At 37.1% G+C, this 16,544-nt stretch overlaps 1 protein-coding gene across 1 annotated transcript in view; it reads left to right on the top strand.

Moving 5' to 3' along the window:
* UBXN7 (UBX domain protein 7) overlaps positions 1 to 16,544 on the top strand; it is a 61,762-nt gene that overhangs the window by 26,718 nt on the left and 18,500 nt on the right. The window contains exons 4-5 of the mRNA XM_029939533.1: positions 8,150 to 8,215; positions 11,439 to 11,551. Coding sequence (XP_029795393.1) covers positions 8,150 to 8,215; positions 11,439 to 11,551 — 179 coding nt within the window. The remainder of the gene's footprint in view (positions 1 to 8,149; positions 8,216 to 11,438; positions 11,552 to 16,544) is intronic.

Raw genomic sequence — 16,544 nt, 5'->3', positions numbered from 1 at the left:
GACAGAAATGCTGATGCATAGGAGCACATGTACCCCAGTGTTCATAGCAGCAATGTCAACAATAGCCAAAACATGGAAAAAGCCTAAATGTCCATCACCTGATGAATGGATCAAGAAGATGTAGTATATATACACAATGGAGTACTACATGGCAATGAGAAAGAATGAAATCTGGCCATTTGTAGCAAAGTGGATGGACCTTGAGGGTGTCATGCTGAGCGAAGTAAGCCAGGCAGAGAAGGACAGAAACCATATGTTTGCACTCATAGGTCTAACAGGAAATATTCAGAATGATCTAGCTTCAAGAAAAGCAAGCAGTTAGTAGTGCTTAAGAAGAATTGATTCAGTAACTAATGGATAGTTGATACCTGTCACAACACAGCATTTTATATACTGTTAAGTGAAACTACAATACAATCTAACTGTATTTTGGGAAAAAAAAACTTAATATATTTACATTGTAGTGCTTGTTTTGCTTGTTGGGGGTGTTTGCTTATTTAATACATTCTGTCAAGGACAGAAATTACATGATGGTTGTTTTTTTTCCTATAGGAAGTGTGTCTTAGGTTTTCCCCTTATTATTTTCTTTACTTTTTTTTCCTCTTCTTTTTTTGATGGTGGGGGTGGTTAGGTTAAAATGAAGTTGCTTTTACAACACCAAAGACTTAACCATCCATTTCCTACATAAAAGGTAGCTACTTTTTTGCATGGACCTCAAGTATATTGTAGTATAGAGGTGGAATTTAAGGAAAGGTATTAAGCAGGCTGTGTTGTAGCTTATGAGCAAGTAATAAATTGTATCATTGATCTTGAATGTATCATAAATAAGCTGCTATATAACGATTGCCACTTCAAAAAGCTGTGAAATTAGGTGATTAACTAGTTGTTACTTAACCTTCTAATTTCTGTATAAGTCTAATTACATGAAACAGAAGTTGGTGTTTTGATTTTTTACTTTGCTTTTCTGCTTGGAGTGTCATTGTAACTACTGTATTGTAAATGATGGAAAATAATTGTATATGTTAATATAAATTGTGTTATATTAAAAAAGATTAAAAAAAACAAGTTTTAGGCAGAAATTTGAATTTTAGCAAGTTGATATACACAATTATGAGCTTGATAAGCTTCCCAATACTTAAAGGCTTTTTGATAAGATTAATGGTAGCCTTTGGTGATGGTGATTTTTAAATTATCATTGTATAATGAAATGCTTGGTGTTTGGAATGTTTGCAAGGAAACAAATGTTTTCTTTTTCTTTTTGTTTGGTGCAAAAAGGATGGTTTTATTAAAGCATAAATAAATAAATAATTTGTAATTTATTTGATTAAAGGGACAGGACCCAGCGGCAGAAAGAGCTGTGACAAATATATTCAAATGACCAGTGTAACATATTACAAAATTGTGCATAGGTAAAAGATCTATTCAGACAGTAAGATGGATTGCATATTTATATTTATATTGCATATATATGTTTATATTTATATAATCTATTGGATGTATAACAAATTGCTCCAAAATTTAGCTTCCTGAAATAACAAACATTTGTTATCTCACATTTTCTATAGTCCAGGAATCCAGGAGTGGCTTGGCTGGGTGTCTTTGGTTAGACTTTCTCACAAGGGTATAATCAAGGTATCAGCCAGAGCTATAATCATCTCAAAGCTTGAATAGAGAAGGATCTCCTAAGCTCACTCATGTGGCTGTTCGTTGGCTGGAGACATCAGATCCTTCCCACAGAGCAAATTAGAGAGCAATAGAAGGGAGCCCATTATAGAAGCCACCATTTTTTTGTTATCTAATCTTAGAAGTGACATCCCATCACAGCACCTCTGTCACATTCTGTGTGATCCTGCCCATGTTCAAGATATTTGCACACAGGCTATAAATACCGAAGACTGGGTTAATTGGAGGCAATCCTAGAGACTGCCTACCACATAGACCAGTGGATTTTAATGGAGCAGATCATGAAAAGTTCATTGATGAGCTTTTAGATTCCATGCTTGCAACTAACCTTTAAGAAGCTACCACTGGTTGAGTTTTGCTGTAGTAGCAAAGGAGAATATTCACAATGATCTTAAAACACTATTAAAATACTCCTCCCGTTTACAACTAATGTATCTGTGTTTGGTTGAATTTTAATTTTCTTAATTTATTTGAACTATAGGAATAACAACAGATTGAATGTACAAGTGGATCTGAAATCCACATATCTTCTCTTAAGTCAATTATTAATAAGGATTTTTGAAATGTGTGCAGTGCCACTCTTCTGACTAAATTTTTATTCTCTACCTATCCCACTCCCCTATTCTATGAATCTCCTGTTGCATCTCTTATTAGTTCTTTGTAGCTTAACCTCTTTGACCTCAGTGACCAGCATTCCTGGTATGTGGGCAGTAGAGTGAGAATACAAAGGACTGATATTTGCTGTACAGCAGATAGTTTGGAAGAGTCAGGAGACCACATATTGAAGAGGCAGGTGGGAGTACAGAGATGCCTTTTTTATTGTGCTTTGCAGATACTTTGTTTGTTTGTTTTTTGACAAATGAATGGTTGTGGTAACCCTGTGTTGAACAAGTCTATCAGTGCCATTTTACCAACAGCATTTGTTCATTTTATACCTCTGTTATATATTGGTAATTCTTGCAATATTTCAAACGTTTTCATGATTATATTTGTCACAGTGATCTTTGTACTATTATAATTGTTTGGGGGCACCGCAAGCAACACCCTTAGGAGATGGTGGACGTGATCAATATGATAATTCACCAACGAGTCATTCCCTTGTCTCTCCCTCTTCTTGGGCCTTTCTATTCCCTGAAACACAGCAATATTTGAATTAGGCCAGTTAATAATTCTACAGTGCCCTCTAAGTGTTTAAGTGAAAGGAAAAGTCATATATCTCTTACTTTAAATCAAAAGCCAGAAATGATTAAGCTTTGTGAGGAAGGCATATTGAAAGCTGAGATAGGCCAAAAGCTAGGCCTCCTGCGCCAGATAGCCTAATTGTGAATGCAACGGGGAAAAAATTTTTTTAAGTTTATGTATTTATTTTGAGAGAGAGTTTGGGGGTGGTGGGTAGGGGGCAGAGAGAGAGGGAGAGCAAAAATCCCAAGAGGCTCTATGATGTCAATGCAGAGCCAGATGCAGGGCTCAAACTTACAAACAAATCATGACCTGAGCCGAAATCAAGAGTCAGAACATTAACCAAGTGAGCCACCCAGGCACCCTGCAAAGGAAAAATTTTGAAAGAAATGAGAAGTGCTTGAAATAACCTAAATAACCTGATAAGGAGAAAGTTTTAGTGTCAAGATCGAAGATTAAACGAGCTACAATATTCCCTTAAGCCAAAGTCTAATCCAGAGCAAGCCCTAACTCTACAGTTCTATGAAGGCTGAGAGGTGAGGAAGCTATAGAAGAAAAATATGAAGCTAGCAGTAGTTGGTTCATAAGGTTGAAGGGAAGAAGCCATCTCCGTAACATAAAAATGCAAAGTGAAACAGCAAATGCCGATATCGAACCTATAGCAAGTTGTCTAGAAGATCTAGTTTGGATAATTAATGAAGGTGGCTACACTAAGCAACAGGTTTTCAGTGTTGACAAAACAGGCTTCTATTGAAAGAAGATGCTTTCTAGGACTTCCATAACTAGAGAGGAGAAGTCAGTGCTTCAGATCTTCAAAGGAGAGGCTGGCTCTGTTGTTCAGTTAATGACTTGAAGTTGAAGCCGGTGCTCATTTACTATTCTGAAAATCCTTAGGCCCCTAAGCATTATGCTACATCTGCTCTGCCTGAGCTCTGTAAATGGATCAACAATGCCTGGATGAGTACATCTGTTTACAACGTGGTTTACCAAATATTTAAGCCCACTCTTGAGACCTGCTCAGAAAAAATAAAATTCTTTTCAAAATATGACTGCTCAGTGACAACACACCTGGTCATCTAAGAGTTCTGATGGTAATACCCAACAAGATTAATGTTGTCTTCCTGCTTGCTAACACAACATCCATTCTGCAGCCCATGGATTAAGGAGTAATTTTTACTTTCAAGTCTTATTATTAAAAAAATACATTTCATAATGTATTCATAAAGTGATTCTTCTGATTGATCTGGGCAGTATACATTGAAAACCTCGTAGAGGGGCGCCTGGGTGGCTCAGTCGGTTGAGCCTCCGACTTTGGCTCAGGTCAGATCTCACGTTTGTGAGTTCGAGCCCCGCGTTGGGCTCTGTGCTGACAGCTAGCTCAGAGCCTGGAGCCTGCTTCCCGTTCTGTGTCTCCCCCTCTCTCTGACCCTCCCCCTCTCATGCTCTGTCTCTGTATCAAAAATAAATAAAACATTAAAAAAGTTTTAAAAAAAAAGAAAAAAGAAAACCTCGTAGAAAGGATTTAGCATCCTAGATGCCACTAAGAACATTCATGATTCATAGAAAGTGGTCAAAATAACATTAACAAGAATTTGGAAGCAGTTGATTCCAACTCCTCATGGTTGACTTTGGGACTTCAAGACTCCAGTGGAGGAAGTAATTGCAGATGCTGTAGAAATAGCAAGAGAACCAGAATTGGAAATGGAGCCTGACGATGTATGCTGCAACCTCATGATAAAACTTGAATGGATGAGGAGTTGCTTCTTAGGGATAAGCAAAGAAAATGGTTTCTTGAGATGGAAGCTACTCCTAGTGAAGATGCTGTGAAGATTGCTGAGATGATAACAAAGGATTTAGAATATTACATAAACTTAGTTGATAAAGCAGCGGCAGGGTTTGAGAGGACTGACTCCAGTTCTTAAAAAAGTATGAATTAATTAATTTAAATAATCCCTGCACCCATTGTGGGGCTCAAACTCACGATCTCAAGATCAAGAGTTGCATACTCCACTGACTGAACCAGCCAGGCCCCCCTTGATTGACTCCCGATTTTGAAAGAAGTTCCTCTCAAATGCTATCAAACAACATTGTATGCTGCAGAGAAATCATTTGTGAAAATGAGCCAATTTATGCAACAAACTTTATTCTAAAGTTGCTACAGCCTCCTGAACTTCAGCAACCACTGTGTTCACTCAACAGCCATCAACATAGAGGCAAGACCTTCCGCCAGCAAAAAAAATTACAACTTACTGAAAGCTTCAACAATGATTAGCATTTTTTAGCAATAACTTTTTTAAAGTTTTATTTTAGAGATAGTGCCAGTCGGGTGGAGGGACAGAGGGAGAGAGAGAATCCTAAGCAGGCTCCATGCCTAGTGGAGAGCTCGATGTAGGGCTAGATCCCATAGTCCTGGGATTGTGACCTGAGCTGAAATCAAGAGCTGAACACTGATTGAATCACCCAGGTGCCCCAGCAATAAAGCTTTTTAAAATTAATGTGTACATTTTTAAAAACATAATGCTATTGCACATGTAATGAACTACGGTATACAGTTGTCCCTTAAACAATTCAAGGGTTAGGGGAGCAGACTCCCAAGCAGTTGAAAATCCGCATATAACTTTGATCTTCCCCAAACTTAACTAATAACCTATAGTTGACCAGAAGCCTTACCAATAACATAAATAGTTGATTAACACACATTTTGTATGTTATATATATCATACACTGTATTCTTAATAGAAAGGTCAGCTGGAGAAAAAATGTTATAAAAAATTGTAAGAGAAGAACTGTACAGTATTTGTTGAAAATATCCGCATATAAGTAGAGCCTTATAGATCAAATCTGTATTACTCAATGGTCCACTTTAGTGTAAACATAACTTTTATATGCACTGGAAAACTCAAATTCATTTGACTCGTTTTAATATGATATTTGCTTTATTGTGGTAGTCTGAAACCAAACATAACATTATCTCTGAGGTATGCCTATAATAAAGATTCTAGTGCTAGAGGTGTGTTGTGTGTGGACTGAGGAGAGGTTCTTTGATTCGTTTTTTGTTGTGTGTTTTTTTTTAAGAAAGAGAGAAAGGATGAGTAGAGGAGAGGGGAGAAGGGGGAGGAGAGAGAGGATCTTAACCAGGCACCATGCTCAGTGCAGGGTTCAGTCTCATAACAGTGAGGGCATGACCTGAGTGAGTTGAAACCAAGAGTCAGACACTTAACTGACTTAGCAATCCAGGCGCCCCTTTTATTTATTTATTTTTATTTTTTTCCTGAGGAGAGATTCTAGGTTAGACTTAGCATAAATGAGGAGGAAACAAATAGGAGCAGATAATAAGCCCAAGAAATAAAAGGGGTTGGGTCCAAGGCTAGCAGAAGAGGAAATAGGAGACATTAGGTTCCTAATAGACAATGGCTAAAGCGGGAAGAGAGTGGATATGTGTGTGTGTGTGTGAGAGATAAGGTAGAATATTGAGTGGCCTACCTTTGGCAGCTTTAAAAGTAGAAGAAAACTATCTTTTATATGCTAACTCCCCAATTATAATATGCTCTTTTTAAGCAGCCATTCTGTGCCTTATCCATTGGTATCCCTACTTTCTTAATTGTAATGGTTAAAAAGTATCTGATAATGAGTTTTAAGGAGCATTATTTGAGAGGCCATATTATTCTTGCCAGAAACATACATTTGAAATAGGAACTTTTGATTAAAAATAGTTCCAAGATTGAAAAGAGTAACATTCCCTGCTGCTTGAAGGGAGGAGAAAATACTGCACTACTTAAATTTAAAATTTTTCAATTAAAAACAATTCAATATAAAAAATATTTAATACAGAACTAAAACATGGAAGTTTCTCTTTTTCTTAAATCTCTTTTCCTAGAGATAATATTGATTCTTTAATATAAATACACAAAAGTACATAAATTATATACAAATAATACTTTAAACAAAATGAGTTTTTTAAATATATATGGTTCTGCATTTTGCTTTTTCTTCCATTGTTCTTAGAATTATATAATAACAGACACAGACTTTTGGGAAAGATGCTTTGACATGGGGTAGAGGACTTTTATACTTTGTATCTAATCTTACTGCTCAATTTATCATTTAACATGAAGCATTGTTCTGTTTACATGCTGTCCAGGCATGCCATAAGCCAATTTAATAATTGCTACCCATATTTTAAGAATTTTTTTTTATAAATAGTTTATTGTCAAATTGGTTTCCATATAACACCCAGTGCTCTTCCCCACAAGTGCCCTCCTCCATCACCACCATCTCTTTTCCCCCTCCCCCTCCCCTTTCAACCCTTAGTTCATTTTCAGAATTCAATAGTCTCTCATGATTAGCATCCCTCTCTCTCCCCAACTCTCTTTCCCTCTTCCCCTCCCCCTGGTCCTCCATTAGGTTTCTCCTGTTCTCCTGTTAGACCTATGAGTGCAAACATATGGTTTCTGTCCTTCTCTGCCTGGCTTATTTCGCTTAGCATGACACCCTCGAGGTCCATCCACTTTCCCACAAATGGCCAGATTTCATTCTTTCTCACTGTCATGTAATACTCCGTTGTGTGTGTGTATATATATATATATATACACACATTTTCTTTTTTTTTAAGAATTGTTAAGTGTCCTTGTTTACTATAATATATATAAATGATCTGAACATATACATATAGGAAGATAACACTTTAATTATTGCTTTCTAAAGTTCATCTATAAAATACTTAAGGTTTAGGTAATAGACACTACACTAAGTATCAGAAGACCTTGGTTCTGTTCACTTTTCTCTCATGAAACATTGTGTAATTGGAAAAAAATTTTTTCCAAAACTAAAAATGTTTTTGGTGTTTATAATTCTACTGGTGTATCCACGCACTAAGAATATATAATGTTATGGTTTAGAAGCTAGGGGCTTACTCAGGTGTCACACCAAAGCATAGTCCGATGCCTTAGGCTAACCTAAATTAGATATTTGCAGCATGTATGTAGCTTCATCACCAGGGGGAGTCATCCCCAAAATATTCTTTCTACTTGTCTTTTATGTAAATTTGGTTAAGTCTCTTAACTGGGCCTTAATTTTCTTATTTTAAAACAAAATGGTTGGGCTAAAGATGGTTGAGTTTTTGTATATGAATGACTTGAAGGTTTTTAAATATTTTATTTTTTGAAGAGGGCACCTTTGTAAATCTATGAGTGTTTTAAAACAAGACACATAGATAAGGAAGTTTTTAGAGTTTTTTCAAAATTAAGGTTTAAATTTCTGTATCAATTCTATTTTTTTTCCCCTAAAGCACCTAAAAGACGACGGCCTGCACGTTCAATATTTGATGGTTTCCGAGATTTTCAAACTGAAACTAGTAGGTATCTTGGGCCAGTTTATTATCTCTTTTCCTCCTCTCTCTTCTCTTCCCTCACTCTCTCACATAGAAAACCACAAGTTGGAAAAACACCCATACACTCTGCTACAAGTCAAGATCCTGGTTTGTTTGATACAGGTTTACTTTTCTTAAGAAAAAGAGGATTAATATAAGGAGTCACCTTATTTTATGTATGTTTTTTAAAAATTATTTTAGAGAGTGCATGTGAGTTGGGGAGAGGGGCAGAGGGAGGGAGGGAGGGAGGGAGAGAAGAAAAGAGAGAAGAAAAGAAAAGAAAGAATCTCAGTCAGCCTCCATGCGTAGCACAGAGCCCAACGTGGGCCTTGATCCCACAACCCCTGGATTATGACCTGAGCTGAAATCAAGAGCTGGACAGTCAACTGATTGAGCCACCCAGGCACCCAAGAAATCACCTTGACTTAAAATTTTTTTTTAATTTTAGATTATTAATATTATTTTAGAGAGAGAGCATGGAAGGGACAGAGAAGGAGAGAATCCCAAGTGTGTTCTGTGCTGAGCGCAGAGCCTGATTTGGGGCTCAGTGTCATGACCATAAGAACATGACCTGAGCCGAAATCAAGAGCTGGATGCTCAACTGACTAAACTACCCAGGCACCCCAGGAATCCTCTTCTCTTCTCTCATCTTATCTTGTTTTTATTTCATTTCAATTCTGTTTATTTATTTATTACATTTATTTTTTATTTATTTTGAGAGAGAGAGAGATGGAGAGCAAGTAGGGAAGGGGCAGAGAGAGTAGGAGACAGAATTCCAAGCAGGCTCTGTGCTGGCAGTGCAGAGCTCAAAACGGGGCTTGAACTCACAAACTGTGAGAACATGACCTGAGCCAAAATCAGGAGTCAGATGCCCAACTGACTGAGCCGCCCAGGTGCTCCTGAATCACCTTATTTTAGAAGGAAATTGTGGATTCAGTTTGTGATTGTCATTAACTTCCCCTTGAGTTGAATTGGTCCAAATGCTGACCTAACTGGTGATAGAATAATAAGAGTGATGGAGAAATGTAAGAAATCTAGTAATTACAAAGTTAGTCAGTTTTTGAACGAGCACTTAAATGTTGACAATAATAAACGAAAAAGATGGTTTCGTACAAGATCTTGATATCTCACCTCACATCAGTTTTGATGGATAGTACCAAATAGACAAGAAGTAAAAAGTGTTGGCAGTGATATGGAGAATAGGGAACCCTTGTACACTGTTGATGGGATTGCAGATTGGTGCAGCATATGGAAAACAATATGGAGGTTTTCAAAAAATTAAAAATAGCAATACCATATAACTCAGTAATTATAATTCTTGGTATTTATCCTTTGAATACAAGAAATTTGCACCCCTGTGTTTATTGCAACATTATTTTCAGTAGCCAAGGTATGAAAGCAAGCTAAGTGCCCATCAGTAGATGAATGGATAGAGAAGATATGGTATTGCACAATGGAATATTACTTAGCCACAAAAAAGAATGAAACAGGGGCGCCTGGGTGGCTTAGTTGGTTGGGCATCCGACTTCGGCTCAGGTCATGATCTCAAGGTTTGTAAGTTCGAGCCCTGTGGTGGGTTCTGTGCCAATAGCTCTGAGCCTGGAGCCTGCTTCAGATTCTGTTTCTCCCTCTCTCTCTGCCCCTCCCCCACTCATGCTCTGTCTCTCTCTCTCTCTCCTTCAAAATAAACATTAAAAGAAAAAAATGAAACCTTGCCATTCACTGCAACGTGTATGAACCTTGAAGATATTATGCTAAGTGAAATAAGTCACAGGTGAATACCATATGATTTCACTTACATGTAGAATCTAAAAAGAAACATGAACAAACAAGTGAAAAAGAGACTCCTATGTGCAGAAGATAAATTGATAGTTGCCAAAGGGGAGTGGGAGGATAGGTGAAATAGATGTAGAGGATTAAGAGGTACAAACTTCTAGATATAAGGGATGCCTGGGTGGTTTAGTCAGTTAAGCATCTGACTCTTGATTTCGGCTCAGGCAGTGATCCCAGGATCGTGAGATCAAGCCTCATGTCAGGCTGTGCTGGGCGTGGAGCCTACTTAAGACTCTCCATCTCCCTCTGCTTCTCACTCCCCAACCATCACACCGCTTTCATTCATGCATGTGGGTGTGCGCTCACTTGCTCTCTCGCTCTTTCAAAAAAAAGAAAAAAAAAGTTACAGTGATGAAAACTACAACATTGGGAATATAGTCAGTTAATATTGTAATAATTTGTATGGTAACAAAAGTAACTACATTTACAGTGGTAAGCATTTTGTAATGTATATAATTGTTGAGTCACTATGTTATACACCTTAAAGTAAAAGAATATTATGTGTCAACTATATTTCAACTTAAACAATAATTGAATAATTGGCAAAAAAAAAAAAGATCTTGATAGCTGTCAGTTTAAAGGAATTACCACAATGAAAATGGATTATTGTTATGTATTGAAAAACAGAACAGGAAAAACCCACACCACCCAAAGCAGCCACTATTAATATTTTGGCTACCATTGTTTGGAATAGGTTTATATCTTTCTGTGGAGTAAGACAGAATGATATTCTTGGCTTTATTCTTTTAGAGGATTTAGTACTGAGTCAGCAATGGAATCTTAAAAGAAAAGGAAAATTGTTGAGAGAATATGTGGAAAACTGACCATGCTTGATTTTGTAGTTGATTTGTGATGAGCTCACTGAAGGACAGATAGGTCTTGTAACTTTGGAGAGAGTTGAAGGGGAACCCAGACTAACTCCAGCCATCCAGGGAAGCCTGTGTGCTTCTAGGAGAAGGTGACAACAGTGGTGGTGTTCTCTTACTGCCAGAATCTTTAAAGATTGGGAATGTAGCTAGAAACCACAGATACATTAGGATCACTGGACTGGATAAATGGAGATGGAGTTTTCTCCTCTGCTAAAGTTGTTTTGGAATATGAAAAGGAAATATTTTCATTGAGTGACTCTACTATAATTTTTAGCTTTTATCATTCCTTACATTTGGATTGAGAACATCACTAAGTCTTAAGACTCCCTCCCCACCTTGCTTTTTGTTTTTGTTTTGTTTTATTTTCAGAATCAGCATTAGATATTTACATTTGGGATCAGGCATGTTGTTTAGTAATTGTTGCAGTTGAGGCATGTTTTTTATATTTCTAGATGCATGACTTATTTTCTGGCTAACTGACATTTCCTTATCCTCCTGTGTTGCAGTTCGGCAAGAACAGGAATTAAGAAATGGAGGAGCAATAGATAAGAAACTAACTACCCTCGCGGATCTCTTCCGGCCACCCATTGATTTGATGCATAAAGGCAGCTTTGAAACAGTAAGTTGTTGGAAATGTTAAGCCTTAGGTATGAATCCTTTTGTATTTTCAATGCCATTTTTTTCTTTCTAAGAAAAAAAAGTTTCCAGCTTTAGAGAATTGGCATCTTAATAAGTATGACACAAGTGTGAGATACTGAAAAGGTTACACTGATTTATATTTCTACCAGCAGCATATGAGATGATTTGATAAAATCCTTTTATTACCCTTGTGTGGTATCACCTTAGAATTTTGCCATTTTGGTAGCTTTTGGGGAAAAAAATCTTACTTTTTTTAGTTTGTGTGTATCTTTGATTACTACTGAGACTAATGTGCCTGTGTTTATTGGCCATTTGTGAATCATAGGAATCTGTTGCCCGTATTTGAATGGAGATCTTATTGTATTTTAAAAGAGTATCTGTGTAGTTGCAGAATACATTCTCTCAGTTCTTGGTTTTAATTTGGCTAAAGCCGAAGAAAAACTTTCTGGAGCAGGTTTATTTGATTGCTTGCTAAATTATAAGCTTAATGAGGACAGAGACAACATGTTTCCTTTTATTTTGGTAATCACTGGGGACCGTTTTATGGTATTTTATAGAAACAATATTTGTTAAACAAATGAGTTTAGTTAGGATTTTAAATATCCTTCTCTTGAAGTATTCAAACAGCTCCTTTTGTGTGTTGACTAGCACATTAATGCTCTTCTGAATCAGAATAGCATTTTCATAGATGTAAATCACTTAAATTTTAGGTAAGTTTTATCTGTTAGGATAAAGAGGGCCAAACAGTAATCACAAAAATAACGTTTGTAGCTACATATTTGGAAGTGAGTTAAGATTGCTTTTTTGGAAAGATTTTGTACTTTGACATATTCCTATAGTAGCCTAAATGAAATACTGAGGATTAAAAATTTAACTGTAAGCCTGTTCTTCAGAGTTTTAATTTTCTGAATTGTAAAACCTCAAAGTATTTGGCTGCATGTAACAGAAAATCTAAATGATGGTGATTTGACCAAACAAGCATTTCTTTTTGTCATGTAAATAAGACTAGAGTTGGGGGAGTTTCTAGTGTTCATTAGTCAGCCTAAAGATGTTTTCTTTCTTTGCCTGGTGATCTTAATATGGTAGCTGCCTATTCTCTCTACTGTTCTGGTGATAATTTAGCCCTCGAGAGAGAACAGCAGCAATACGAATGATGAAAAGCATCCGAGTTTGTTTTGCCAGGTTTCCCATTTTTAATAGCTTCTGAGTTGCTCAGGGCTGAATGAAATAACTCTGAGCTTGATTTCATTTGATCATCTTGGGCTCATAAAAGCAGTTACTTTGCTGCTTGTTCTTTGAGGGAAAATGTGAATCTTTTTTGATCTTGTCCTCTGAAGTTTGATTCACTTTAAGTTATATGACCTGTTTTTCTTCGCATTTCATGACCTATATTATTCATAGCAATTTATCTTTTATTTACTGATAATACTAAAGCTTATTGTTTACAAGTTTTTAGGCCATAAACACTCCCACAACTGGTAGGCACTTAATTATGGCTAGTGATAAATCCACTAATTTTATAAAAATTAGGGAGATAATATACAAAATTAAGTCACTGAAGATTAAGGCAATGAATGTTAAAAATTAGAGGGACATCCTGACTGTTCAGGCAGAAGCCATAGGTTTGGGCACCATTTTAGATCTAGATCTGAGCCAGAGTTTTACAGGTTTAGAAACTGGACCTTCTTAGTGTACCTAGAGGTGGAGTATGTTCAAGCGTTCTGGTTCGTGCTAACCAAATGAGAGACTGATTACTGTTCACTCAGGAACTATTTATCAAAGCGTTCTATTATAAGGTCTCGATCTAGGTAATGGGGATTATATTTGTTGGGATAAAGATTTAATGGCATATGAGAGACACTAGGAAGAAGAAAACAAACAGCTTAAAGAAGATAGATGTCCAGATTGTTAGTGATTCTGCTATATGAAGTTATTAGGAGTGGAATTGTTCTCTGTGTTTCAGTGTTGTTCCATAGGTCTTTCTTGCTTCTGTCCATCTGATTCAAGATGTCTCACCACCTTGTTTGCTTTCCCGCCAGTATGAAGTGGGGAAGGGACACACTTTTTCCCTTTAAAGGCACAGCCTAAAAGTTGTACATATCACTTCTGTTCACATCCCATTTAACAGAACTCAACAACATAGCCACACCTAGCTGTAGGGGACACTAGGAAATCCAGATGCTCAGCAAAAATTGGAGGTTCTGTTACTGAGAGAGAGAAGGGGAAAATAGGTATTTGGTACCTATAAGCCAGTTTCTGCCATAGGGAGATAGTGATAAACAAATTATAGGAAGCTCTTGCCATCAAAGAGTTTATAATCTAAGGGGAGAAACAGACTATACCCAAATAAAAGACAAAAAATATAGAATATATATTTAGTGTTATATATATTTGATGTATATCTAAAAGAGATGGGCAGAAGGGGAGGGAGAAAGGAGAAGAATTTCAGGTTATAGTAGTTCCTGGGAGAAAGAAAAATAGAATAAGGGAAAGAGAGAGGGCTATTTTTTTAATGATTATTTTTGAGAGACCACATGTGTGCACGTGCACAAGCAAGAGAGAGGCAGGGAGGGAGAATCTTAAGCAGGCTCAGAACTGTCAGTGCCTGAGTGGTTCAGTTGGTTAAGTGTCCAAATCTGATTTTGGCTCAGGCCCTGATCTCACAGTTTGTGGGCTCTGTGCTGACCATTCAGAGCCTGCTTGGGATTCTCTCTCTTTGTCTCTCTGTCTCTCAAAATAAGTGGGAGACAGTGACAGAGCATGAACGGGGGGACAGAGAGAAGGGAAGACACAGAATATGAAGCAAGCTTCAGGCTCTGAGCTGTCAGCACAGAGCCCGATGTAGGGCTCAAACTCACGGACTGCAAGATCATGACCTGAGCCGAAGTTGGATGCTTAACTGACTGAGCCACCCAGGCACCCCTACAAACATTTTTATTTAAGGTACAAGTGTTCTTAATGGAAATTGAAAGCAAGGTTCATTTAATAAGTTTCACATATATGTCTATAACTGTGATAGGACAGAACTATTTTAGATAGTAAGATCGGGGAAGATTATGAAAGGATGAGATTTGATAGAAACCTGAATGGAGTGAGGACTATGAATCATAGGACTGTCCAGGGGAAGAGCAGACAAAATAGTTAAGTGTAAAGGTACCGATATTGGAAAGGCCTCGGCCTATTTCTGATACAGCCTAGAAAACCAGTACAGCTGGAGGTGAGTGAGCATAGCACTTAGGATGAATGATCTGACCTGGGCAATGGAACATTTCTTAGGTTTTCTTATTTCTTCACCAGACCATGAGTTCCATGAACACAGGGACTTTGTTTTATTTATTCTTTCACAGTGCCAGGGAGAGTTTCTGGCACATGGTTGCCCCTCATTAAGTCTTTGTTCAGTGACTGAATGGCATAACCTAGAGTACACTGTACAGAAAGAGTCAGAACAGTTTCCCTGATACTCCTTATTTCAATAAAAAATGCATATTTGTTAAAGTTGCCATTCAGTTAAACATGCACCTAGTCCTAATTTCTAAGAGGAATTTCAAAAGTACTTGCTATAAATGTGGATAAAAATGATTAACATTTCCATAAAAAGGTGCTGTGTATATTTTAATATTTCCTTCTTAGTGTTCATTACATATATATATTTATTATTGAAACAAATTATTTTTTCCTCTATATCCTTATTTTTCATACTTTCCTGATCTGTCTGGGACTGAGAGAGAGGTTAGTCTTTACTGTTTCCCTTTGTCTTGATAAATTTCATCACATACCTTTCTATTTGATGTAGCCATATTTACCCTTGTGTCTCCCTGTAATGGCTTTTAAATATTGAGTCAGAACAGCCTAACAGATTCCAAGAGGGAAGATTCATCATTGTCCCATGGTCCACTTACACCTCTAGCCCTCGACTCATAATTTGTATATTAAGTGAGATTGTGTTAAGTCTCTCTTATAGTTAGTTCAGATATCGTTGCTTTGCATGAAATTTGTATCTTTTGTGGCTCCTTCCTTCTAGCAATAGTTTCTTAGTAGATCTTCAGGTGTTTTTGCTGGTATAAGGTTTTGTCCCAATGTAAACTTCATGGAGGCAGGGGTTTTTGTCTTTTGGTAACTGCTATAACCCAGCATCCATAATTGCACCTGAAGCATGGTAGAAACTCAAATACTTGATGAACGAATGAATAATGAGTGAATCTGAACTAATTAAAGCATGAATGTGAATAAATGAAATTTTTAATAACCAAATGTATCTGTGTCATTTTTAAACTCTGAGCTTTTTAAAATTTATTTTTGAGGGGCACCTGGGTTGCTCAGTTAGTTAAGTATCTGAATTCTGCTCAGGTCATCTTGTGATTCACGAGTTCGAGCCCCACATCAGGCTCTGTGCTGACAGCTCAGAACCTGGAGCCTGCTTTGGATTCTGTGCCTCCCTCTCTCTCTGTTCCTCCTCTACTCTCTCTCTCTCTGTCTCAAAAATAAATATAGATTTAAAAAATTAAAAAAATAAAATTTATTTTTGAGAGAGAGAGAGAGAGAGAGCGCACAAGCTGGGGTGGAGCAGAGAGAGAGGCAGAGTATCCAAAGCAGGTCTCTGCGCTGACAGCAGAGAGCCTGATGTGGGCTCAAACCCATGAACCATGCTGTCATGACCTGACCTGAGATCAGATGCTGAACTGACTGAGCCACCCAGGCTCCCTGGACTTTTATTATTTTTGATGTTATACATTTTTTCCTTGTCAAGTGTTATAGTCGAGGCAGATGTAAGTTTACCTTGTGTTTTAATTGTTTCTTTATTCTCAAATAGTTTTTTCCCATTCAAACAGTATAATTACTTATTACTCATTTATTACGTCTGTATGCATGCTCCAGGTAAGAAAGTAAGTGATGCACTACTACTTCCTAGGAGCAGGGATTTATTATATTTGTATGCTTTAAAATAAGCCTTTGACCAGTTAAATACAGTTTCC

The sequence above is a fragment of the Suricata suricatta genome, chromosome 5 (assembly GCF_006229205.1).
Source record: "Suricata suricatta isolate VVHF042 chromosome 5, meerkat_22Aug2017_6uvM2_HiC, whole genome shotgun sequence".
NCBI lineage: Eukaryota > Metazoa > Chordata > Mammalia > Carnivora > Herpestidae > Suricata > Suricata suricatta.
This window is presented reverse-complemented; position numbering and strand designations above follow the sequence as displayed.